At 34.3% G+C, this 26,975-nt stretch overlaps 1 protein-coding gene and 1 long non-coding RNA gene across 10 annotated transcripts in view; one reads left to right on the plus strand and one right to left on the minus strand.

Moving 5' to 3' along the window:
* The window catches only part of Mesr6 (misexpression suppressor of ras 6), a 582,772-nt gene that overhangs the window by 239,511 nt on the left and 316,286 nt on the right, over positions 1-26,975 (minus strand). For both annotated transcript variants that reach the window (XM_083100613.1, XM_083100611.1), the window contains exon 4: positions 17,433-17,559. In XM_083100613.1, the coding sequence (XP_082956739.1) occupies positions 17,433-17,559 (127 nt within the window). The remainder of the gene's footprint in view (positions 1-17,432; positions 17,560-26,975) is intronic.
* Positions 21,948-26,975, plus strand: part of LOC145972204 (uncharacterized) — a 107,756-nt gene continuing 102,728 nt past the window's right edge. For 7 of the 8 annotated variants that reach the window (XR_014439090.1, XR_014439086.1, XR_014439084.1 and 4 more), the window contains exons 1-2: positions 21,948-22,035; positions 23,290-23,401. This is a non-coding gene — a long non-coding RNA (uncharacterized LOC145972204). Of the gene's footprint in view, positions 22,036-22,782; positions 23,077-23,289; positions 23,402-26,975 lie in introns of those variants that run through there. The other variant, XR_014439091.1, reaches the window with a different exon arrangement.

Below are 26,975 nucleotides of genomic sequence, written 5' to 3' on the forward strand. Positions count from 1 at the left end.
ACTACTCGTAGATGAAACCAAGCTCGAACCTCTTCCTTCGAAAGGACAAGTTGTGTCAAATTTAAACCTGCAGCTTGAGAGAGATTGGTCATTTAAAAAATAATACTGGGTCATTATTAAATTATAAATGGACACGTATAACTATAAAAATGTTATTTCTGCGTTCGGTGAATAATGATAGCTTCGTCTGTCGATTGCGAAAAATTATCGGCGAGATATAATGGCAGGCCTGTAAGAAGAAGATATTATTTGAGACACGTCCGGTACCTGCGCGTACCTGCCACCGAATACCGGTCAAACGACATCGGCAGTGGGAGAAAAACAAACTCCCCGAGTCAGATGATCAATCGCCGTGGCGTCAATCGGCCGAGCCATCGATCACCCGTGACCCGCGTCATCCTCGTTGCTGTCGGAGAGATCCGCGCATTCACTTCCGGTACCGGTATCGCCGGCGAACGGACGCGTCGCCTTCGCCTTCATCGAAGCGATGTATCGTGCCCGAGAGAAAACGATCGTGAGTTTCGTTAGACTAGACTTAATGTATATATGCGCTATACTTTAATGGAGCCGTTAGTTAAGTTTAACTACCGCCTTCTCTCTCTCGAGGCGCGCCAAACACAGCTGGCTCTTGGATCGGATAAGAACGGAACCTCCTCCGTCTAGTCTCCTAAAACTGGGCGGATCTTCTTCGAACATGCGACATGCACGGGTGCTACTTTTAAACGGTTTCCGCGAGAGACAGCGTTAGGTGTCGCACGAGAATGAACGAGCGGAAAGGGAGATACAAGTTGCGCGTGATTCGCAAGAATGGATGCCCGCTCGATTAACTTGACACGGGTGTTGCGATATCGCGATTAATTTGCAATGAAATAACTCGGTGCGGCGCTTACTCGCCGGGAATAACTAACGCTCGCTCTTTAAGCGAGCTGGAAATAGAAAGCGTTCCGAAGCTGCTAATTGCGCGTTACGCAATTCGACTTAGAAGCGCCGTGAATTCCAGCAGAAACGCGTAATCGGCAAAGATAGCCGTCGGGGATAGCGGGATAAAAAAAATAGCTTCCTCGACAGGAGACAGGAAGTTCGATCAATCAGCCAACGTCGGCGTGCACCGCGCGTTACTAGAATCCCGCGATACGAAACGGGGTTTGATATAGTGGAAGGAAGGTGGTGCAATGTCTTGCGGCTGACCTACTTTGCCGTAGCACGCTGTGTGGTATATATCGGTGAAGAAACGACGGAATGCTACCAATGCTGTACAGGGACTTTCACTCGGAAGGCTCGTTCCTGGAACACAACCGGGACCGCTATGGCGATCGATTGTTTTCGAAAGGTCGCCGCCCGGTCCTCCATTAGCGGAGTTTCCATCAGGTTCCTCTCTTTCATAATAACGAAAAAGGTCATGACGCTACGCCGCCTTTCGTGACAGCATTTCGGGCACAATATGACGAGTGTAAAGTCACACGCAAGCGCGCGATGTTTGGGCTATTTAAATTTAATCAAATGTCTTCGTGTCTCGAGGGGGAATTTAATATTCTCTCTAAGAGAGAGAAATCCACCTATAAATTTGTAAAAATTCACCGCTTACGTAACTTCTTCAACAAGGCATTCTTTCTACTTCACCTGAGATTGAACGTCAACAAACATTTTACTTGTAGTATAATAAAAAATTATTATTGTCAAAAAATTTAATTCCTTTTTTATTCGACGAAATTAAAAAAAATCACTCAATTTATGAATAATGAACAAATTTATTAAATTACTCTTCTTTATAGCTTTTTTAATTAAAGCAAGATTTGTATTATATCAAGGACTACTTCTTTCCAAGATTTTAATTCTAAGATTGACAAGTGCCTTTTCTCTCTTTTTTCTTTTATTATTTTATCAACCGTAAATTTGTTAATTAATCAGCAGTGAAAAAGGAAAGGGGTAATACAAGGTCAGTCAATGTATATCCTTTCTTCCTTATAATTCTGAAATTTTCTTTCGTGCCGGTTATCGGTGCGTCAAATCAAGAAGCAGACGCTATTCTTCTCGATGCGAATATAATTATTTAATAACTCATTGTTACTGGACTAGGAATGATTCGAGCAGGCCTTCTCTCGATGGTGCTCATCGAGCGTGAAGCGATCCGAAGATGAGCCATGGCGGTGCCAGCCATTTTCTGCTTCTCCTACTTATGAGGAATAAAGATTTTATCATGTACGAACGCGGTGGAAAAAAACGATTTTATGCGTACGCCGACAAACGAACAATGAACCGCTTACTAATTATCCGCATGGTGTTGCACGGAGAATAGAAATATTCCAGTGCTAGGAATTTTCCATCTTTTGATATCTGTGCGTGGTATGAATGTAAAGCAGTAGGTATACTAAAGGTATATGTACATATTACGTTAATAAAAAACTATGTGCGCACATGAATCATCTTCAAGATACATGCATAGGATATATTGAAAAAAAATGGCTAAGTATAGTTTCTAAAAGAGACTGAAATTGCAGCAGAAAATGCTAAGATACGTTGAATATTAAAAGATAAATATAAAAAAAATGAATTTTTTAACCATACAAAATTCATAAACAGTTTATAAAGATAAAATATTTTATATAAATTTTCGTGTATTTTTGATTGATATAATTTAAGATGTTTGTATCTTTCTATTAATATATCTTTATGTTTCTCTCTTTCTCTTTCTTCTTGAATTTTAAAATATGAAAAAGATCAAACATACATTTTACTTCTTCTCAATCAAAGAATATATAAGCTTGTATAGTGACTCACTTAAGTAATAAAATCAATATTTAAGCAAAGATATAAAAAAACCAACTACAGTAGATGATTAGCATCGTGTTTGACAATATGCTGAAGTATAAACCGTAGACCGACAAAGAAGCAAAATCCACCGCAATGCTACTTTTCGGGAGATTCGGCCGCTTTATTGATATAGCACATTGGCCTTTTACAAGTTAATGAAATGATTTTCGTGGTATATAATAATTTTTTTTTCGATTATTTTAGATATTCTTTACTGTCAACCGATGGTTCACGTGACAACAATACAAGAGAGATTATGTATTAGAAGCATTCTTCTCGAGGACAATAGAAATCCAATCAAATATAATAGCCTCGATTAAACATTTAATTCTAAAAATCCACAAGAAATTACTTAGCTTTGTATTTCAAATTGAAGTTAATGCCCAACATCCTGCATTATATGACATAAAAAAAAAGATTTAAAAATGGCGAAAGAAGATATATTGTATAAAAGAAACTGAATTTTTTAGAAACTGAATTTTTAAGAAAAATTTTTATTGATAATAATTTTTTTATAGATTTTTATGTGTATATTTTATAAAATTGTTTTTGCAAATTTTAACAAAAAGTTAACTAAATTGCATATTTGATCACGATATATATACTTTAATTTTTTAGTTCGCACAGTATCCAATTGACTACTTTATCAAAATTTATAAAAATATAATTAAAATTATTTAATTAAAAAATATTATTTACGGATTAAAAAATATAATTATTGTTTTATCGAACTCAAAGTAAATTAGTTAGCATTTTGTCTAATAATAAATCATATTCTCAGAATCATTACTTGTGCAAATAGTTATATTTAAATAAATAAACTACATTACGTTATTTGACATTCATTGAGAAGAATCTTTTGCAAGTGTTAATCGAAATAATAATAATGGCTCGTGGAATCGCAAAATTACATTCTTAGTTTCTTTTTGTCAGCGAAAAATTGCTCACCGGCCTGTTTCAGCTGCGAGTTTCGTGTCGTTTAACTGAATTATCATTACTGCTATAGCTACCACTGGCTGTGTAAAATGCAGATATAGGTCGAGGCATAAAGTATAAACCGTAGAAGAGTTTAGACAGTACTGCTGACGTGTGATTGTGGCGGTCTGTACCGTTATCGACACCGCCATATGCACCGTCGGAGGAATTATGTGCAAATCTCGTCGGCCACGGAATGTCATTAAATTCGTCACGTAGTGCCGAATGGCAAAGTTGCTTGCCACATTAACAGAGAATTCAATCGCGGTGACCAGACGTTATTTCCGGGCGCTAGCCTTACGGCCGTTACATCTTCATTATAGTAAATAATGTGTAACCCTTTCCTAATGTGTCTCCCCTCTTTCGTGACACACTATGGAATAATTCAGTATGCTAGTAAGGCACCGTGACTAAATGTCGTGGCTAAAAATCGAACACTATTGCAGAAATATCATTTTCTTTTTCTAATCTAGTAAATATTTTTTACGCTTTTCTCTCTTGAAATATGATCCATGATTTCATATTAAATTTAATCTTCGGTTTTGCATTCAAGCATTGAAATATTGATTAAACATAAGCACCTGTAATATCTGTGATCTGATACAGATTTTTTTTATTTTTAGAAAATTTAATTTAATTTTAAACATGAATCAAGCAATAAGTATTAAATTACTTTTTACTTTGACATTATTAATGCATCGAATAATTTAATAATAATTGCCAAAGATAATTTCAATCTTTCATAAATATTATCGAATATAACTTTTATAAATAACTATCAAACTGTATAATTTTGCCTCTTAGAAATCTGTTCTTATCAGTTGTTTGTTAATAATCTACACTTCCAGAGAGACTCCTCAGTATTGAGTCGCGCAAAAGTTCGAGCCGAAGCGATATCCAATAATATTAACATAACTTTGCAATTAAAATATTAATGAAGATACGTTAAACAAGATATTTCGAAAAATATACGTATAAATGGCGAGAGAAAAAGTACATTACATTGCATTATCGTTCTATATACTATATTAATTCGTGTAAATATTACAGAACGTGTCTTGTTCGTACTAATATATTGATCTTAAATGATAAAATAAATTGACGCATAAACATATCATTTAAATAATGACACTGATTCGAGCATTTTAATCATCATCTCACTCAATTTTTAAAAAGTCGATTTCCCGTCGATTTTATAACTTAATTTCCGATAATCTAATAGATAGAAAATTCATCAAAAATTTGTTTAAATGTAAATTAAAAATATTTACAATTCTTATAATTATTATGTATTTGTTTAATGATATAAATATCAACCTTAAAATATTTATATATCTTATTGATTTTGTTATTATTTTATTTTATATATTTATAAATAATTATAAACGCATGTGTTTTTTATCTTATTAAACTTGTTATATTTTGACTATAGAAAATTTGTCACAATAATTAATAAAATAATAAATAGTCAAAATATATACATATGTATATATGAGTCCTTAATTTCTCAAAATAAAAACATTGTTAGCCATATCGAAATCAGTATAATCTCTGGCTGCAATTTCGCTGATTCAGACTATTTAATCCAATGCATCTGTATGCGTCCATAAGACTCATTAACGCTATCTCATGATAGTAAAATGTCCACATAACGATGTAGCATATTTAAATGAAGTCAACAGTGACTATTTAGACTTATCAGTTACAATAGATATCTTAGCGCGACAGAGTCGATATATAAGCGAAAAATTAAACGGTGCGCAGAAATACATCCCTGCTGACTTTGATCGAGAGTGCCTCGATAAGCATTTATAGACGGTCAAATATTTTCTGTTTATTCTGACATATCAGTGGTTTGGATTTAGTCATGGAAAACTGATATTGCCGTAGCAACAAAGTGGTTAGCATTTTTTCGCTGCGTCGCATCGCGTCACACGCACACACACACACATCGCATCGTCGCGATTATTTACACACACGAGACGTTCACGCGTCCATCTAAGGCGCACGCTTGTCGATGCTAATGCAAAATTTCAACTTATCGCTCGTTCGCTAAAGATAATATTTACGCTTATCGACGGCGCCTTATTCTTTGCATGCGAGCATTTATTTGAAATAATTTGCACATGCCACACGCATAAATCCCTTCGGCTCGGTTTATTAACTGACATCGATGATTTTTCGCATCTCATAACTATAAATTAATGTCAATCCCACAAACAGTAATTAAATATTTTACTAAAATTTATATGTATATAATCGATAAATTTATGGCTCTTTTCCAAAATTTAAAGATTCTTAAAAAAGTTTTGGCCATATTAAATGGTCATGTTTTCAGGATACTAAATTAACAGTAATATTTTATCATGTTTAGTTTCAAATACATCATATGGTCTTACATTTTTAAAAATTTATAAATAATAGAATATTTTTTTATAATTAGTATATAATTTTATATTTTGCCATTAAATTATATTTTGCTAAAGCTATAAATTTTCGAAAATTTCCCCATTTCTTCAATTAAAAATTATTCAAGAACCAAGAAAAATCATGAAAAAATTAAGAGCAATCTTCCAACCGATTAACGTGAGAAAGATTAATTCCTCTCTTCGCTATCACTTAAAGTATAATTTTAAACCAATTAATATTCACGTATAAGTAGGATACGCGCAGCGGGTACTAAATCAGTCGAGCCTGGAAATTGTCTCGACTACTTATTCATACCGATATTCGCGTCGATTAATTCTCACACGCTCGCGGCTGCGGAAAGGCGAGCGCGTCGAACGTTTCTCGGCGCGCAAACTCATCGGGTACCGTAAATTCTCCCGAAAAACGCGCCGGCCGGCGCTCCATAGCCGCGTGTAAATCGCAGACGGGCGACATTAAGTACAAGCACTCGGTAGCGCGATTTTGATTTACGGCTAATTGCTCGGTATTTTTCCAGACTTCCTAACGCGCTTTGCATCTCATGAATGATAAAGTCATTTTCGCGCCGGCCGCCGACACCGGGGAACCGAGAGCGCGTTAAATTCGCGGAGGCGAAAGGGTGGAAAATATGTCACGCCGCTTCCCGCACATCCGCGTTTCTCGCCGCGCTCCACGTCAGTGTGCACGTGGTGACCGCGTATGCGTATGCGTGCGACGCCACGTGTGCGTGCACTCGCGCGCGCGCGCGAGAGCCGCTCGCTCGTTTTCACATTCGCGTGAAAGCCGCATGCCACGCCGCGCCACGAAGAAACGATACTGTTAGCACCCACTTCGGGAAATTTCCGCTCGTTAGAGAGCGTCGAAAGGAACCGATCTTTCATAGGCTTTCCGCGAGAATTACGAGTACACCCGGTATAACTGCCCCACATGATATATTAATTCATTTGCATTCGCTCTCGTAATCCATGAGCGTACCGCATTTGCCGAGTTCCCTTTCTTAAATGTCGGCCTTTCTCTCGCGCTGCGCTGTGATATAAAACCTTTATCAAGAGATTATTAAGAAATCATGTTATGATTAATGAGACTGATTAATAGAAATGCAATAACAAATATAATTCCTTCTTCTTTAGGAAAATATGTATTTTCGTTCACGTAAATGTGTTCTCTTCATTTCTTAAGACACATATTTATTACTATTTCATGGCAATTAAAAAATACTAATATTTTTCATCGTTATTATTTGTTTAATATATTTTTATATATCTCTTTCCTAGAGTTGCTTAAAATAATTCTTAATAGAAAAAGCATCAATATTTCGCGCGAATAAAGAAAACACACAAATATCAGGCAGGAGAAATTAAGAAAAATTACATACAAGACAAATTGTTGCGATATTTTTTCCACGTATGTCATGAACAATGTAAAAATACGTAGAAAAATACAGAAATATTTGTGCTAAAGGAAGAGAAGCAAGATAAACAAGATGGTATGCTATGAAGAAAACGGTAAAACAAGAACGAAACTAAAACCGCGAATGGATCTCTGTGTTGTAACAATATACCGCAGGGCGCCTTTGTTAAGGCATCGTATTTTCATTCATGTGAGTGCCATATGTCGTCGTTTATAGCTCTTTAAGTCCACCAAAGGGTAATAACGATAAAACACCGACTACGTCCGTGAATTTTTACGTACGTTGCTTTCTTTTATGTTGTCTGGTACAATAAAGCATTAACGAAACAAAATCACCAGGATTTGGCGATTGTATTAGAAATTATGAAAACAAGAAGCGTGTATCCGAAAAAAGGATATTATAAACAGCAATATATATACACATGTTTTCTCTTTCTTACTGTCAAATAATTATAATAATAAACGTTAGAATTCAAGAAAAATATTTTAAAATAATCTTTTAAAAATGAAATACTCGAATAATTTATTTGCGATTATGTAATACTAGTATCAATATTGAAAAAAAAAACTAATAATCGCGACCTTCATAAAATATGTAATAAGATTTCATGCGTAACCTCGATTCAGACGACGTCAACATCATTTTACATACAATGTGTTTCGTATAAATCGCTCACCGCAATCGTCTAAATTGCGAGTCTTATTTTCTCGTCTCGGCTTGCATTATCTCGCGAAATCATTATCTCGCAGACCGCAGTTTAAACGAGCGTCTACTAGAGCATAATCGCGTCCGTTTCCCATGAAGCCTTGAAAGGACTTTTGCATCGAAAATAATTTGTTTACCAAATCTGCGGTCTCTGTACGTGCGCGATATCGAGAGAAAGAAAAAACCGGGAGAGAAACACGGAGAGAAGCCACGAGAGGAGGGAACCATGAACGTTTATCGCGGTTCACCGCGGCGATTTATCGACGTCGCCGTTGCTATCTCGTCCGCCTCGATTTGAACTTTGACCCGAGTTGAACGGCGAACACGAAATCGTGAAACGCCTTCTACGAGATGACGAGGACGACGAAGACGACGACGACGACGGTGACGACGACGATGGGCGATGCGTAGTTTCCGAACTCACTCGAATGAAACGGTTACGTTTAATGCACGCGCGTAATGGTTATCGATATGTCTACGTATATCACGTCGATAGCGCGAATTTTAGTTGATACGAGAGAGAGATTTGTAGAAGGTGGAGACAGACTTTATCGATAAGCAACAGAGGACGTAATTCTTGGGAGCATAACCTGTTCATCTCTGCGGAGTCGAGTCAACCTCTAATTTCTAGTTCTAACTATGATCTAGTTTCCGCAGGGACAATATAAACTGAGTCTCTCGAATATCGCCGAAACTATAGTAGATATAATTGGATCGTTTCTCTCTCTTCCCTTAGTTTGCACGGGATCTTATTCATTATAAATTACCTCTTAATTCATGAGAAAACATGATATTGTGTGAAATTTTTACAATTCTTCAAAAATTCAAGAATCATGAAAATTATTTTTAATTAATTATACAATATTTATCAAGAAACAATTACAACAATATCGAAGACAACCTCTAATCTCTAGTCCCAACTATGATCTCTAGTTTCCGCAGGGACAATATAAACTGAATCTCCCGAATATCGCCAAAATTATAGTAGATGTAATTGGGTCGTCTCTCTCTCTTTCCTTAGTTTGCATGGGATCTTATTCATTATAAATTACCTCTAATTCATGAGAAAACATGATATGTGTGAAATTTTTACAATTCTTCAAAAATTCAAGAGTCATGAAAATTATTTTTAATTAATTATACAATATCTATCAAGAAACAATTCAACAATATTGAAGACAATATATAAATTAATTTGCTAACATCGAAAAATATTAAAAATAAAATTAGAAACGATTGCAATATTATTCATGGATATATTATAAAATAACAAGAAATAATTGCTGATTTATACAGTTTTTAGGATGAAAAATATGTGATAATGTAGAGAGATATAATATAAAAATATTACGTCACTTTTAGGATTATTTTTTTAATAAATATTTGTAGTGTTAACAATGTTAATCTCATCTCGTGCAATTTTTTTCGATTTTAAATATGCTTTATCGCGATACTTTTGTTCATATCATTATCACAAAATAACGTATATTACGGATTAACCCCTTATAAATATTCATGAGTCATTACACGGCAGCATTCCTATCGTACAATTAAATAAGACATACGCTTTGATAATGGTCCTTTCATGCTGCCGCTGCGTGTACGCACTTAGATTACTCAGATCGGGCTATCGGTGAGTACGCAGGTAGAGGGTGAAAACAAGATATCGTGTAATTGGAAAATATTTTCTGTATATCTCGGTAAAAAGAAACATATTTTGCCAATGGTGTAAGATATCGCGAATAGGCATTAAAGTCCTAATCGAAATACGGGTGTGTGTGTTTATCTCTTTATATACATACAATGTAAGAGTATTTATTTCTAGAATAATTAGTATCAAATACTCGAATCTAGAAACCTCATAAGAACACCTTAATTTTTAGAATTTAAATCTTGAAAATTCTTTCTAGAATTCTTAAATTTTGAAATCTAAAATATATATTGGACAATTTATCTAACATGCTGATCGTTTGAAACAGATGTCATATGATATATTGAATTGCGATCGCGCGCGAATCCAATCCTCCATTATAGTGACGCTAATTGCAGTTTACGATTGTAAATATAGTGATTACGACACTGCATTTCCGTAAAGATAAATATGAAAAGATCTATAAAATTAAAGCGCGGAATTATTGCGTGACGCTCAACAAACATTAAATTGATCCTTGCGATCGGTCTTGAGTAACGGCCGCGTAACCAACTGCGATCTTTCAACATACCATCGAGATTATCGTCATCAGTGTCGAAAACACGCCTACATCTTGTCATTTATTAGGTCTTCTGCGTCGACGGCAGTTACCGCTGCATGTTGATGTAATCGAACTGGCAGTCGTGATGAATTGCTCGAAATGTCACTGACAAATACGCTGGCAGCGCAAGAACGCAATTCGCATCGCTGTCACGTCCATTGTCGCAGATTGCTTAGCTAAGTTGTGAATAAATTCCAGCGAGAGCTATCTTGCTCTCATCGAGAAAAGGAGTCGATCGCGAATACCACGAAGATGTGCGACGTAACCCATTTGTTATAACAAATATAACAGCCTTTGGTAATTATTGAAAAAAATATTTTATGATTTATAATGGTAGATATTTATATATAAAAGTTTGTTCTTTTATTTTTAAAGTAATATCAGAGAAAAGTCACTGAACAGATCTATCTGACATTTTAATAAAAGATGCAATACATACTTATTCCCTCTCATGCTCACATCAATAATAATATTTTCAAAACAATTATTAATTTTATTTCTTCAATTCTTTTAAATTAAATAAAAAATTAAATAAAAAGCCTAAAACAATAATATACAGAGTAGAAATAATTCAACAATAATTTTATATATAAATATCTACCATTATAAATCATAAAATATTTTTTTCAATAATTAGCATGTTATTATATGTTATTTAAAGATAGACGCAAATACATATGTATTGCGGAACACGATTGCTCTCCTGTCGTATAAATACATGCAAAAAAATTCGGAAATTATAATCTGATATTTTATCAAGCGAGCCAATGTAAAGAAAAGAAAGTTGTCATGTTTCCCGCCGTTATGTTAAAATATTCGCCTTAGAACATATACCCGTATCTCTGAAGAAATATTTTGTACGCATTACGCCACGTTTCGCGTCGAGACGGCCATCGTAAAATATCGAAAATATAGCGGCGTAGCGCGTGTTCTTATTCGCCGACGACTCCCGACTAAAATAATAAATTATGACGTCGTTTATCATCGCGCAATATCTAAATTAGTATGTTAACGTTAAGCAGTTAAACATATGTTAGCGGACTTGAAAGACAAGAACAGGATCGACGTCGATCGCCAAGAGGTATCCCTCGATGTCATTTACTCGTGATGCTTACAGATCAGTTATAATTATAATGAGTTAAATTATAATGAAACCAAAGTACATGCTGCCGTGCACGTAACAATTTACGTTATCGTCAAATCACAGCTTGTTATCTTTATGGTGATTTGAATACTCTAACACATCGCGCGTTTGATTTCATCTTTGAAGGGATACATTAATTTATCAATAAATTATGGAGATTTTATAAAGGTTTTAAATCATCAATTTTAGTTATGTTTACTTATTTAAATTTAACGCGTCAAATCTTGTTTCTTTATATATTTTCGAAAAAAAAAAGGCAAAAACATTTTCAATTATTTTTTCGATGAAGCAGATTTAAGATATATTTTAAGATATCACTTAGACTCTATATGTTGAGCAAGAATATAGAAATAAACGCAAGGAATCTTGACAGTGATCAGTGAAAAGCGCATTGAAAACACGCGGAACTTTAAACGCGGAATTTTATTTACATATTTATTTACTCGACACACCGTCCATCCAGTCAACACTGACTTTTATAAATAGAAACGGGCGGCTCGATAGAAAGTTTCAACCGGTTCTCAGAAAACGGCGCATATTAAGCAGAGAAATTTGTTTTTGCCCGCTAAAAGAAAGACGGGTTATATTGCCGGATGTATATTACGGTCGAAAACATAAGATCCAAATTGATTTATGCGATAGACTGTGTGCATTCGATTTGAATCGCGCTACTCGTGATTCAGCAACGGCATCCGTTCATTCGGTAACTCGGCCTAAAATTTGCTGACGGCGGTGCTGACCTATGATTCCTCGAGGACGAGAATGTAGTAACCCAATACCTGTCCAACGGTCGGCTCATTCATGCTCATTATCCTGACACTCGAAACTTGCGTGGAATCGCGTGATAGATGCAGAGATATCTGTAGCAGGCGCTGTCTGCGTAATGAGAGAGAGAAGAAAAAAAGTAATACGATAGATAACAACAGGTTACACTTCTCTGTCGCCGTATTTGTGACTCTGACACTCGCGATTATGACTTTGGATACAGTAGCCGAACCGCATGTCGCGCGATATGATCTCATTTCACGACTCGTTACGAAAAATACTCGACAAGAATATTAATTTTTTAACTGTTGCTCTAGAAACATATTTCAAGAATATATATATATATTCAAGAAAATGCACTCTAAATATATTAGTGTATTTTCTTGAATAATATTGATACATGAAAAACAAAAAATTAGAAAATCTAACACAAATAAATATTGATGACAATGAAATATTTATCACAACAGATATTATTCATTTTTTAACACATATAAGATTTCATTTTCTAAAAATTTTATTATTAATTATATATATGACTTTAGAATCAATTCGATGACACAATAATTATCAATATTATTGTTATATATAATTCTGATTTCATATTTAAAACTGTTAGTATAGATAAAATGTATTTTAATAAATTTATTACTAACACAAGATTAAAAATTATTTAAATATTTAGAATCTACAAGAGAGTTAATTTTGAATTTTATATAAAATTGTGAATTTTATATAAATGTAAGTAAAGAAATATAAAGAAAGTCTATAAACCTGAATTTTTTAGTAAATAAGATTATTATAAATGTAACTTAAATACAAATTTTGCTCATAACGTATGTTTGGCGGGAAGGAAAACATATGTAAAAGATATATAATATGTATTTTTCTGTTGCGGTTGAACAGCACGCCAAACGTTAGAAACATTGTGTCTCTGTGGAAGTAAATATTTTATTTCACCCAGCACAAAATATCTGTAATGGGATCCGTTTACGGACGAAAGAATCGTGATACGTGCACGCACGCAGGTGTACGCGTAAACGTAAATGCTCAAAGTCTTTTGCCATGAAGTTTCTTTTCTGTACGCGGTTCTCCCATCGTCCAAACATGTCCTGATGTGAGCATCGACCCCGTGGTTACCGGGAAACCATCGAGGTAAACGTCGCTAGAAAGCTATCTATGGTGTGGCCGGCTGAGCGCGCTTTTTAGGAATGGAAAGAATTGACGACGAATCCAGATTGGGAAAGAGAGTCGAGACGTGGTCTTTTTAAAAGCGAAAAACGCAAAGTCCGCACTCGCTGCATCGATGTGTTTCGCTGTTCAAGCACGCTAAGCTACGTAGGCCGTTTCTAAGAATAACTATTACCATCGGATACGAAAGGCAAGTTATCGCGAGTAGCATTTCATTTCAATCTCGTAAACTCGCGATATAAGAAAACTACTCAAGTTGTCGAAAAGGATTTTTTTTTAAATTACCAGAGGTATTTTTTTGCTACTACCAAGATAAATACCTGCTTGACTTGTAAATGACTATGTAAGATGTTAATACCAACATTGTGAATCAACTTTGTGGTGTGTGAACCGTCGATTGAAAGATACAGGATACAAATTAAAGTAGGCCAAGAGAGAGAAATTTAATATCATGGCTTACTATAATAATGGCAATAATACTATTCAATGATACCGTTGTAGATAACGTTTCTTCTCGACTTACTCTCCCTCCAAGTCAACTTAAATTATGTTATTGCAATTACGATCGGCCCGTAATGAAATATTAGGCAATTCTCATGCAGCTCGCTAGAAAAGGTACTTAAATTGTTGCTCATTCCAAGCTAGTTCACGGCAAATTTCACGTCGCATAGAGACCTCGCGGATTAATTTTCAACATGTAAGATAATATTAGACGGTCGCGGCACGGAGAGTAATTTTGCGCAACTTTTCTGCGGCCGGCATTCGCGCAACCACCGTCGTTAATAAGGTGTTAGTCTGCCTGGCACATGATCGAGAAACACGGGGCACAGGATAGGACGTTGCAACAAAGCAACGGTGACGGGTACAGACGAGCCATATCCGGGACGTCGACCAATAAAATTAATCGCTTTTGCCACTGAATAATTTATGCTCGCTGCTATGCTTGAGAGACCGACCGTCTTTCGCGATAAGTGCGAAACGCAATTTGATCGATGGATTGTTTATAAAAATGGATATTTATTCGAAGACGAAGCAATAAAACGCAAATTTAGTAATATTTCTCCAGTGAAATTTCTTTTAATTTACTTCTTGAATATTATAATGGCGAATGTGCATCTTTCTTATCAACATGCGATATTTATTTATATTTATTTAGTAATATATATATGCTTAAAAGCTTATATATTAGCTAATATATATTATATATTTTTTTCAAGGCATATATAAATATTTAATATAGTTTAAAAATATGTAAAGATTTTACTTTCATTAGAATCTTATTTTAAATTATTTTTAAATTATTACAATATATTTAAATTATTATATATATAGTATATATTTAAATTATTATATAATTTTTAATACCATTGCGATATTTTATACGGATTTTTATATTAAAAAACGCACCGAATAAATAGTCATTTCTCGTCCTACCTGAATAATTTCAACTTTTCAATTTACATCGTTTTCAAAATCATCAATTTAATTAAAATGCCACGTAACGATGTGAGACACCGCAACGGCATTTTACGAATTGTATCCACGAATATATGTGACTTTCTTCAATTTCGAAATAAACGATGCATGAAAGTCGTTGGCTCGTAAAACTGTCGACGTGTCAATTGGCAGTTTCTTTCGTGTTGCGTCGTCCCGGCCGCGCAACAATGTTGCTCCCAGATGCGGCATGCATTATTCAATGTACCCGGAAGGCCAGTGCGGGTCTGCCGAAGTCGACTCTCCTCCACTGTGCTACTTGTATTTAGCCGCTACTACTTTCTACATATTTCTCGGTAAAGTTCGCAGAAATGCGCTAATGGCGCTTAAATCGAAAGACCAAATGAATTGAAGAGATATGACTCTCGCACCTTCTAGTTAGTTGTGTTAATAAAACCGAGTATTGATGCCCCGTGTAAAAATATAAATTGCAAATGATGAAAAAGATGAGGAAAAAAAAAGAGGTTGAACATCTTTAACGCGGTTTGCAAAATATTTAATACGCCTGCGCTAACTCGATCTTTAGCCAATTCATTCGAATTATGTAAATTACGCGCTGCAGTGTTACGTAAACAAAATACTACATCGGCCATTAAGGATGCATTGCAAAATTTATGGGAGTAGGAGCCGTAAGCGCGGATTTTTCGCCGTTTATTGGGTGTCGCTGATATAAAACAACACGGTAGCTATTAGGAGCAGGATGTAACCGTTCAAGAGCGAGTGTTTAGTCGGGCCCTCATAAATCACGCAAGGGCGACAAGCAATTATAATAACTGTACCCGGGTATAAACACGTAAATAAAATACCAAGCCCTTCGGCCAGGTAATGAGGCATACGAAGCTGGATGCGAACCAGTTCCAAGACTCGTTATCGCGGCAGAATAAACAACGAGGGAACACTTTCTCGAGGAAGTTTGTCTCGATTATCAATGTTTCAGGTGCCTCGATGCACGCCGCAATAATAACGAGTCCGTACAAACGAAAATAAAATTTATTATTACGATAAATCATTTTCTACGACGATCGTGTCTAAACACCAACGTACTATCGTGTGCGTATATCGCGTATTTTTTTTTTTGGCTACTCTTTCTCTATTATTTTTCCGACTGTTTATATTACTCTTACGTTACGCTACAATACGCTCTGTTATGTAACGCTGTTTATTCATGGAGAATATTAGACGCCTGTTTAAATAGACGTCTGGTTATTAAGCAAGGCACACACTTGAAACGCGGAGAGCTCGATCGCGCCGTTCACATTCGGTCGTCTTCCGCCCAAAAATATTCCGAGAGAAATCTCCAAAGTCTCAAGGTCACGGGGTTTCATCGACCGTGGAATTCGAGTCGGAGTTTCAGATTTCAGCGGAACGAACTTGGAATTGCAGGCGAGGACAGAAAAGCCACGGTGTATTTGCGGACGAGAGAGACCGAAAAGTACACGATGCCATTTGCCATAACCTTTTATCAGTTATCTAATTAGCCGTTGCATTTAATTAGCGATCCGAGGAGAGGACCACGAGATAGCCCTAGCGCGGTGCGAGACCGACGTCGTACGGGTCTGCAATAGCTATACGTAATTTTAATCCGCGCCCACGTCAGATAAGAAAGGTCGACGGATGGACTGGCATCTGCGTGCGCCTCGTAATTAGCTGTGTTTTTATTTATTCAGCTATCTGCCGTTTATTGAACCACGCGAGGGGCCGGCATGAAACCGTTCGATCGCTCGGCAAGAATTTTAAGAGCCTCTAAGCACATAACCTTACGCTGTTTTTAAAAGTACAAGTCGAGGAAAGAAAAGAAAAATAAAGAATGTTACGAGGACAGCCCGTTAAATCGTGATTCCAATAACTGTATAAATTCGATTAAATTAATTAGCGGTTTTAACGCAGAGAGCATCATAAGATATCCTTTATATTTATAAAGGCTTCTTAAGAAGCCTAATTGATTTGAAAGAGAATATTTCATGTATCTCTCTAATCCTTTTTAAATAAAAAATTTAGAAAACAAGAGACATATTGTTTTTATCCACCAAAATAATTTTAAAACATTTTTATTCAGCTCTAAGGATCTTTTTAATTTCAATTAATTTATATATATATAGTTTTGTGCGATAATGTAATTGAATAACCCGTAAATCAACTATCAAAAGGGAACAATAAAAAACATGTATTGCACACTATCGCGTAAAAATTAGTATATTTCCTTTGTAAATTGTGTGACTATAAAAATGAATAATATTTATTTAGTGGAGAAGCTTACCTTTGCTGAATCTTCGATGAAAACTCCGATCGTTATCACATGCAGAGTGACCTCGCGAGTATTTTCAAGTTCTTCTGGAGTTGCGTACAAACCCTCACTAAGAAAGTACGGTTCAGGACAGGTCAATCTGTAAAAAAAAATAATGATACTATATAATTTTTGTTATGTTTATTAAATACGAATATATTTTATGAAACACGAATATATATATTTTATGAAAATTTTATGAAATATATTCAGTTATAGTAAAATATATATATGTGTGTGTTTATGTTTTAAAAATGTCTGTTAGTAGCAAATGATTGCTATCCCATCCTAAAAAATTTGAAAATAAAATATAAATCTACTTGTATGATAATTATTTTTTAAAATATTTTTATTTAAATTTGTCTAAATCAGCATATTGTATGCTTTTAATAATCCTGAATTGAATTTATTTCAAAAATAAACTCTGATGTTTTAATTAATAGCAATTTACATGTGCCTTCAATCTACATAATTATTATAATATTCAATTTTATTTCTAAAATATTTTAAATACATCTCGAGTTGTGCATAATTATGAGAAAGCTATTTAGACAACAAATTAGTATTAATTTTCCGTTAATAAAAGCAAAATTCCGTTAATAAATTTAAAATTAGAATAATAAATTAACACTTAATTATACATCACAATTTACGTAATGCCAGATTAATAGATGAATCACCGAGTGCAAATATCACATTATTTTGTTAATAAACTTCTCGATTACGTTATATTATGCTGATTGCGCTCGTATCTATCAAGATATATTATTGTGTTTGAATTTAAATTAGAAACTCTCTCACACAATATGAAAAATAAAATTATATTAATCAAAATTCACACACATGTATTTGTAAATATTTTTTGTCCTGTACATAAAATAAAATATCTAAAGTATCTCTCCAAACGCGCGTGGCTCGTTTATCCTTCAACAATTTCGCGAATAGAAAATCTACCTCGTGGACATTTTGAATAAATGAACCGCATCGCGGCCTAAACTTTGTTAAACTTTGTCGCATTTTTCTTCTCGCGTCTCTCTTGCAGGATATTAATCTTTACTACTTTCCTCGCCATGTGCTTCGTGGCGACGAACACGCGGATCCCATGAACCGCTCCCGGGGGTCACGGCAAGTATAATAAATATGTTCCCTCTTCGTCTTTCCGCGGTCGGAAAGAAAGAGGAGAGACGTACGAGAGCAGGCGAGAAAAATCGAGCAGTTTGAACGGCCCCGAGATTGCGTGGCCGGGCAACATCAATTTCGAGGGTGATTCCCGGCGCTGTCGGAAGAGACCCGAAAATTTCGAATGCCCGCGTAATCGAGGAGCTTCCTCAAGTCGAGTGTATAAAGGTGCTCTTACTCGAGGATACCACCGCTGCCTCCTTCTCGCCGTCCTCTTCTCTTCCCTTCCGCGTCTCCTTCTCCTTCTCGCTTTCTTGTTCCTCGACGTCCCTCTTTCGATAGTCGTTTTTTCTATCGTCCGCGATAATGATACCCACACGCTCTCGCTCGGTAATAATATTAATGGCTTCGTGTATCCCGGAGACCATTGGAGGCCCGGCAAAAGGAACATTGTGGGGAGATCCGTCGTAAGAAGCGGCCTCGCCGAGTATTATATAGAAAGCGTGGATTTCGCACAAGTAAACTCGCATGAACTCGCCTCTCGTTCATTCATAAGACGTGTATTGCTATTTCCGATAAAGCTGATGAGAATTGATAATTGGATGCGGGTAATCCAAAAATTCCGCAGGTTGCTGCGATATGATCATTAATTATCCGATTATTATTTTGATGTTATCGTATGTTCAGATTTTTATGGAATGTTTATTTTTCACAGGAAACTAATGCGATTTCGCACATGTTTTTTTTGAGCCATAAAACGGAAACGATCAAAGATGAAAGCAATAAAATCGTAAAGATAAATTTATAATCTTGTTATAATTATTGAAAAAAATTGAAGTTTAACGCGTATAAAATTAATGATACATTTTTATCATTTATTATATATATAACTACTTCGATAGAAAATGATTCAGAGAAGCTATATAATTGAGATGTATAATAATAAACCTTTTTTAATTTTTGATATACTTATTTTGTTTTTTAAAATATTTTCTGTTTAATAAAACTTTAATGAAACTTCGATTTAATATACAAAATCTGCTAAAAATGAGATCGTCGAATTAATATTAATATTATATGTAAAATAATAAAGATAACAATATTTTTATGATATAACACTGGAACACGTATTTTAACATAATACCAATCAATTACATCAGCTAATGTTGCAAACATGTTGATTTTTTGGATTATTAAGTAAATGTAATAAAATAAGGAAATAAATCTAACCGATATCGCATCAAAAAACTCAATCGTAATATCAATGATTCTGCATAATTAGCGATTTATTTCAAGTAGTTTGCGACCGGTTGCTTGCGTAATCGGTATACGTATCATACGTCTGTAATTCATAGACCCGTCTCCGAATGAATCGATCGCCCACATATCCTTGTATTAGATAGATAGATTGTAAATATCCTTTCAACTTGCGCTTTCGCGATATTAGAAGGAAAAATCTAAGACTTCGAAGTAAAAATCAGTAAACTTTTCTTTCTCAATAAACACATAATATACGTATATACGTATAAAGAATGAATTATATAGCATTATTAGTATACAAGCATAAAGCAGAATATTTGATCAAATTTAAAAATACATTTTAAACTCTCTTTTTACTATAGCTATATCACTAAAGCGAAGCATTTGAAAAACTTACCTCGTTCTTGCATTAAGCTTCCAATTTGTGTGTTTTCGATTTAATATAATTTAATATAATATTGAATAATATAGTCATTTTGTATAATAAATTATAATATATAATATTTAACGCGTTGAAATTTAGTTTGTTTAATGATGCTGCTTATAAAAATTATCTCCTCAAAATAAGATTCGATCTCGTCGATTATTGAAAATATATGCATACTTTCTCGGTATATTAATGGCTTTACCGCGCGCAAAATAATCACTAAATATTATATTTTCCATGAATTAACTGGCAGAAAATCATGAAACGCCCACAATGTTGTTTCGTTTTCGTAGCCTTCCAGATCTTTTACGCTTCACGAATTTCGAAAGTAAAGTGTGAAGATTGTGCAATATCAATCATAAATATTGTATAATAGAATAATAATAAATTTAATAAATACGATAATAAATAATATTTTTTAACATATTCTGAAATATATAATTATGTAGTGTGTTGCAATCTAAGATCTGTAATACATTTTTATATATTGCGAATTTTAATGTTAAAAAATTGAATATTTTTTTGTATTTATATTCTAGATCTCTCTCTTTTTATGTTTAGAAAAAATTATCTTTATTAAAAGTTATGTAAAATTTATTAAAGATTTTAACTCTATAGGAAGATGTCATAATTGTTATTCGAGAAATGCTGTTACAAAGTAAAATCAATTATTACTAAAAAATTATTTTATTATTAATTTTATTAGTAATTGTACTTAATTTCATTAGTAATTGTACTTAATTTCATTAGTAAATTGTACTTAATTTAATATTTTATTATTAATTTCATTAGTAATTGTACTTAATTTCATTAGTAAATTGTCATTATTAATAAAATTGTTTCTCGAATAATATGCAGACATATGAAAAATTACGCCGTCATTTTTGATTCCGTATATACGCAAAATAAATTGTGATAGTAATGATTAACTCAGAGATTTTATAATTATAAGACATATCACTATTTTAATTTAATTTTGATCTCACTTTGCTATTGAGCGTTACGGGAATACATGTAAACACAGATTTAATTTATATATGTCATTTTATACGTACTCGCCGCAGACGAGATGTCAACATTAGTAAGAGAGGACAAAAAAGCTTTCCTTGTCCTTGTACTTGTCCTCTCCCCATCATTTATACGATTAGACAAGGAGAGCATCTCTCTTTCTCTTTCCTCTCTCTCTCTCTCTCTTTCTTTTACCGTCCTCCCCTCTCCAACTGTGACTTTTGCGATAAGAGTGCGCAGTTTATTCCAATGTATTAAAGTCTATAAGGACACTCGTGTCGTGACAAGAAAAAAAACAAAAGTCACGACCATTCGACTTACCTCTTTATTCGTAAATCCGATGAGCTGACACTGTATTAGCGAGGAAAATCCACTTCACGCGAACGATCCACTCGTGACATGACGCGATCGACACTGCTCGCGGATATAAAAAACGCGTTTAATCGTGTATTATGACGCACTGAAATACGTCATTCGCAGATTCACTCTCGATACGCGTAATACACTCGATTTTTGCGAAAATAAGAACGACACGAAGTCGGCCATGACAAGTAATTATACGCGAATATGGCGGATAAGATTATCTATCACGAATTCTCGATGATTCTTCGATGTTCCTCGATTCTTCCGATGCCAGACAAGCGAACATCGCAAAACACACACACACACACATTCAGTTTTTAAAGATGGACCGTCCAAGGACAACGAACCGCCGAGCAACAACAATGCGTATCGAGGATGCGTGAATCGCGGTATCTCAAGGTGAAATTAATTATTCTGACACCATCGTCCGTTATTAGATTCGACACTCCCGACCCTCGTTCGTCCGCGAATTTCGCCCGGGACGCGAGACGTGAAGTGAACGCACCTCGCGAAGAAGAAAAGCGACATGGCGTCACGTGACGTCACGTGACGTCATAATGGCGACTGAATTTTCGTGAACGATCGCGGGCCGAATTCACCGTGATTCGTCGCGACAAATTCTTCTCGAGGCCCGCTCGATGATCCTCGATATTTTCTACCTTCGGATGAGCCTTCGGGGAGCTCGTCGAGAGAGAGAACATCGCGAATATCCTGTATACGGAAGTAGCTTTGTCCAAGGGCACCACTCGACGAAACACTGAGCTTCGATTTCGAAGATAGCGTCCCGAAAAGACGTAAGTCGCGCTCGCGAGGATCAGCTGATGCGTCCAGACGATCGTCCGTTGTTAAATTCGGTGCACTCGCGACACTCGTTTACTCGTAATTGCGCGGATTTCGGGTAAAAAGACGCGAGGAACGCGAGGAGCGATTGGCCCCGCCGACGTGCACGATCGCGACTGATTTCGGTCTAGAAAATTCGATCACGTGATCACGAAATCTCGCGCCAAACTTCGTACCAAGTGCAAAGCGCCGAGCATGTTTAAGGATGCGAGAGCATCGTATTTACGAGAATAATATTGTTGTAACACACTCGTATTATAAGAAAGTCGTTTGACATTGTCGATTGACACTGTTAATAATAATAGCGTTTTTTTCTGCGATTTGATCGCGAAATAAATAGTGTGAAAATAGATTGAGTGTTTCGAATTGTCGCTACTAATGCTTCGAAGCGTTTGATTGGCCAATCGGGACGAAAGGTGAACAAATGTACTCTTTGCTCTGATTGGTTAGATTAATCAGACGCTTCCGCGCATTTCGAGCGTCAAGTCGAAGTCTTTGTATCCGGTATCTGTCGTGAATCGCGAAATTTATCACTGTCTAATTCGAGTGTGTGTCTGCAGGATCTTCCTTCAAAACGATTTTCGCTATTTATTTTCGATCGTAAGTAATATTGTTTAAGTACACGAGCGGAAAAGAAATGATTTTTTGCTTGAGCAAACATCTTCGTAAAATGCTTTCGCGGGCAACGTACGTAAATAATATTTGTATGTGTGCGAATTATACGCGACAGATATGTATTTAGTACTTATATAATGTTTCTTGTCTTCTTGCTCGAAATAGAAAACAGATAAAAAAGTGTTGGATCATTTACAGGTTAATTTTGTGAAGAAGCTGGAAGAATAAAGGAAAATCTTTTGTTTACTGTGACTTGCGGACGTCCTATATATGTGTGGTTATATGGACTACTCACCAACAGTAATTACAGGTATGTGTTAGATTGTAAGAAATTGTATATTCGATGAATAAAAATTCTGTGTACTTATAAGTTATATAAAAGTTATATAAAAATATTTTCAAGAATCACAATGTTATCTTTTATTTCATGTGTGTAATATATATGTATTCTATTTATATATTTTACTTATTGTAAAATATATAAATAGAATACATTTATCACACACATAAAATAAAAGATAACATTTATATATTTTACTTATTGTAAAATATATAAATAGAATACACTTATCACACACATAAAATAAAAGATAACATTTATATATTTTACTTATTGTAAAATATATAAATAGAATACATTTATCACACACATAAAATAAAAGATAACATTTACTTATTGTAAAATATATAAATACAATACATTTATTACATACATATAGATTTAAAATTTTGAAATAATTCTACGTGTTTATTTGTATGCATAATGTTATTTATTATTTAAACATTATTAAAACATAATAATATAATTGGATTTATTCAATATTAATAGTTTATTAGTAATAATGTATTAAAACTATAGACAATGTCGATATTATTTGCCAAAACACATTCAAAATAATTTACCGCAAATTTTATAGTAAAAAAAAGTTTTTTTAATATAATATACATGTAATGATGATTAATATATAATAATTATAATGTCCATTACTTAATGTCTATATTTCCGCATATCTTTTATCTCATTATTCAAGATTATTTTATTAGAGTATTCAGTCTACTTTACGCTCGCGTGTAAAATCAATTTGCCAAATGGATAGAGGGTCATAATAATAGTGCAAAAACACACCTAATGCGAAAAGAGAGATAAATCTTTTAAAAAAGGATAGAATAAATGGTAAGTGAAAATTGGTCATGCTATGTATATCAAAAAGAAAGAAAGGACGATAAAACAGAGCTGAAACAAAGGGGATCTATTGCCGCACCCCGATTTCATGCATGCAATGAGTCGTTGTAGATGAAAACGAAACGGCGACATTTCTGACTCTAAGCACGCAAATGCTTGAAATCACTTTCTCGATAAGCTGATTGAAACTAATTTATAAATCTTTTTCATGTGTGATTCTAATTAATTTCAACGGGACATTAACGCGAAAGAGTATTATTATCATCATATTCCAATTATTTGTGAATTTGCAAATCACATTTTTATTATGTTGTATAGAAGTTATATACACTTTTCTATTTATGAAAGAATTAAACTTTTTTTATAGATACTCAGTACAAAAGCTGTTTTATTGATTCCTTTAAAAATCATTTGTATATATTTCTACCATAGGAATTGAATCTACTTTAAAAAATTATCTTTCTGTTTCATCTTTCAATAATCATATTTGAACACATGATTTTATGCATGCATCATTGCTGCACTAAATGTATGTTTTTTTTTTCATTTATATTTATATATAAATACTAATTTTTATAATAATATAAATACTATTATTTATATATAAATATAAATGAAAAAAACATACTTATTTATCGCAGTAATCATGTATGCATGAAATCATGTGTTAAAATATGATTATTGTAAGATGAAACAGAAAGATGATTTTTTAAAGTAGATTCAATTTCTATGGTAGAAATATATAAAAATGATTTTTAAAGGAATCAATAAAATAGCTTTTGTACTAAGTATCTATAAAAAAAAAATTAATTCTTTAATAAATAGAAAAGTGTGTGTATATACATATATATATATATATATATTGCAAATTCATAACTGGAATATGATGATAATAATATTCTTTCGCTTTAATGTCCCATTGAAATTAATTAAAATCACACATGAGAAAGATTTATAAATTAGTTTCAATCAGCTTATCGAGAGAGTATAGTAAAATATATATTAGTTTATATGAAAAAATAGTATATATATACACACACTATTTTTTCATATAAGCTAATATATTTTTAGACATTAAAATATAACGCATAATATTATAATATGCTGTTATATATACATGTTATGCGTTTCATTATGTGTAGGGAAATAAGTTATTTATAATTTTGATATTTTTAAAAACTGATTTTTTTATATTATTTCTTAGACAGGCATAAAAAATAATTGTAATAATTATTTTATTGTCATGTATTGCTTTTTAATAATAATTAAAGAGAAATATAAACATTTAGTGCTTTATCAAAATATATTTCAATTATTAGTAAGAAATGAATTTTTTTGTTTGGTGCTTCAGAATTTATAGCAACTTTGCGTATAATCATTGTTTTTTAAATGAGATTATACGAAAACAGGACAGAAGAAACGATTTCTTTCGAGCAAATTTAATTTCTAACTATATCGAAATATATAAAATATATATATATATACAAATTTCAAGGAAATTGATGATCTTTTTATTAAACATCAACATTTTTTTCAGAGAGAGAGAAACACATATCTTTTTTATGTAATTATTATAAAATTTGAAAAATTTTCACAGTTATTTTAGTGAATTAAAAAAATAATAGCGCGATATATTTTTTATGCAGTAAAATCCAATTTCTATTTTCATTCTGTTCGCGTTTATTCTCTCGTATTAAATTTCATCACATTGCACCTCGAGCAAACGTGGCATACAGGCGGATGCTTTCCTTCATGTCTCCCTTATTTCACAAATCACATCTGGTTAAGCTTCTAGGATCGTATATCACAAAATTATTGCGAAAGTTTCCGTATCAATTTCTCGGCGACACACGATTCCCTTGTACAAGTTACTGTTACGTATAAACGACACATCACTGTCACAGGCCGCTCGATAATCCCAGCAATCAACTCAGGTCGGCCTCTATCCGCGAGTAAGGCCAGTTCATTTCGTGTCTGTTAAGCCCATTTAGCAGAACGGGAATAGAACGGGGTTTATACCAGTCGAGTATGAAAATCGTTGAGCTAACTTGAGCGCTTTAACTACGCCCGAGTTACAAACCTGGCTACGTAATCGGCCGCGAATTATAATCAGGTAATACTGATAAATACCCGCGATCGGACAGATCCAGTCGGTGAACCGTACCGCGATGAATATTCAGCTGTGATATTATTTTCCTTCACGCGTTATACGCGATGCATCCTGCTGCACTCGAGAAATGTCCTTGAGAATAAGGGTGTGTACATGTCTGCTGCATAAGAAGCTGGTTACATTAGTTGTGCACGCCTCGAGTATCTACCGGGTGGTCCCCCGAGATGGACGCGTAAAGCGAAATGTCAAGCTCTCGATCTTCCACGAACAATCGATCATTTCAAGTTGCATCATTGGCCGACGATCGCGTACGCATCGTTGGAATGAGCCGAGAAGCAAGCAGCTGAGAACGCAGATAATTTGCCTCCCACCTCCCTGATACGTTCGTTACGCCGTAACCTGATTAATGATAATGCGAGGCTAAGAGAGGAAACCATTTTTCTTGCTCCACGCATTCGTCGATCGGAGATCAAAGGATGCGTAACGGGGATATAATTTTGGGCGCGCACGACGTCGGCAGCAACTGCTGTGGAGATTTTGTATCGCGATAAGCGCTTATTTAGTTCGACTCCGTAGTTCCCGTCATTGCTA

Source organism: Camponotus vicinus, unplaced genomic scaffold (genome assembly GCF_025532165.1).
Source record: "Camponotus vicinus isolate PSW18456_S1 unplaced genomic scaffold, iyCamVici1.0 SCAF_5, whole genome shotgun sequence".
In the NCBI taxonomy this organism is placed as follows: Eukaryota; Metazoa; Arthropoda; class Insecta; order Hymenoptera; family Formicidae; genus Camponotus; species Camponotus vicinus.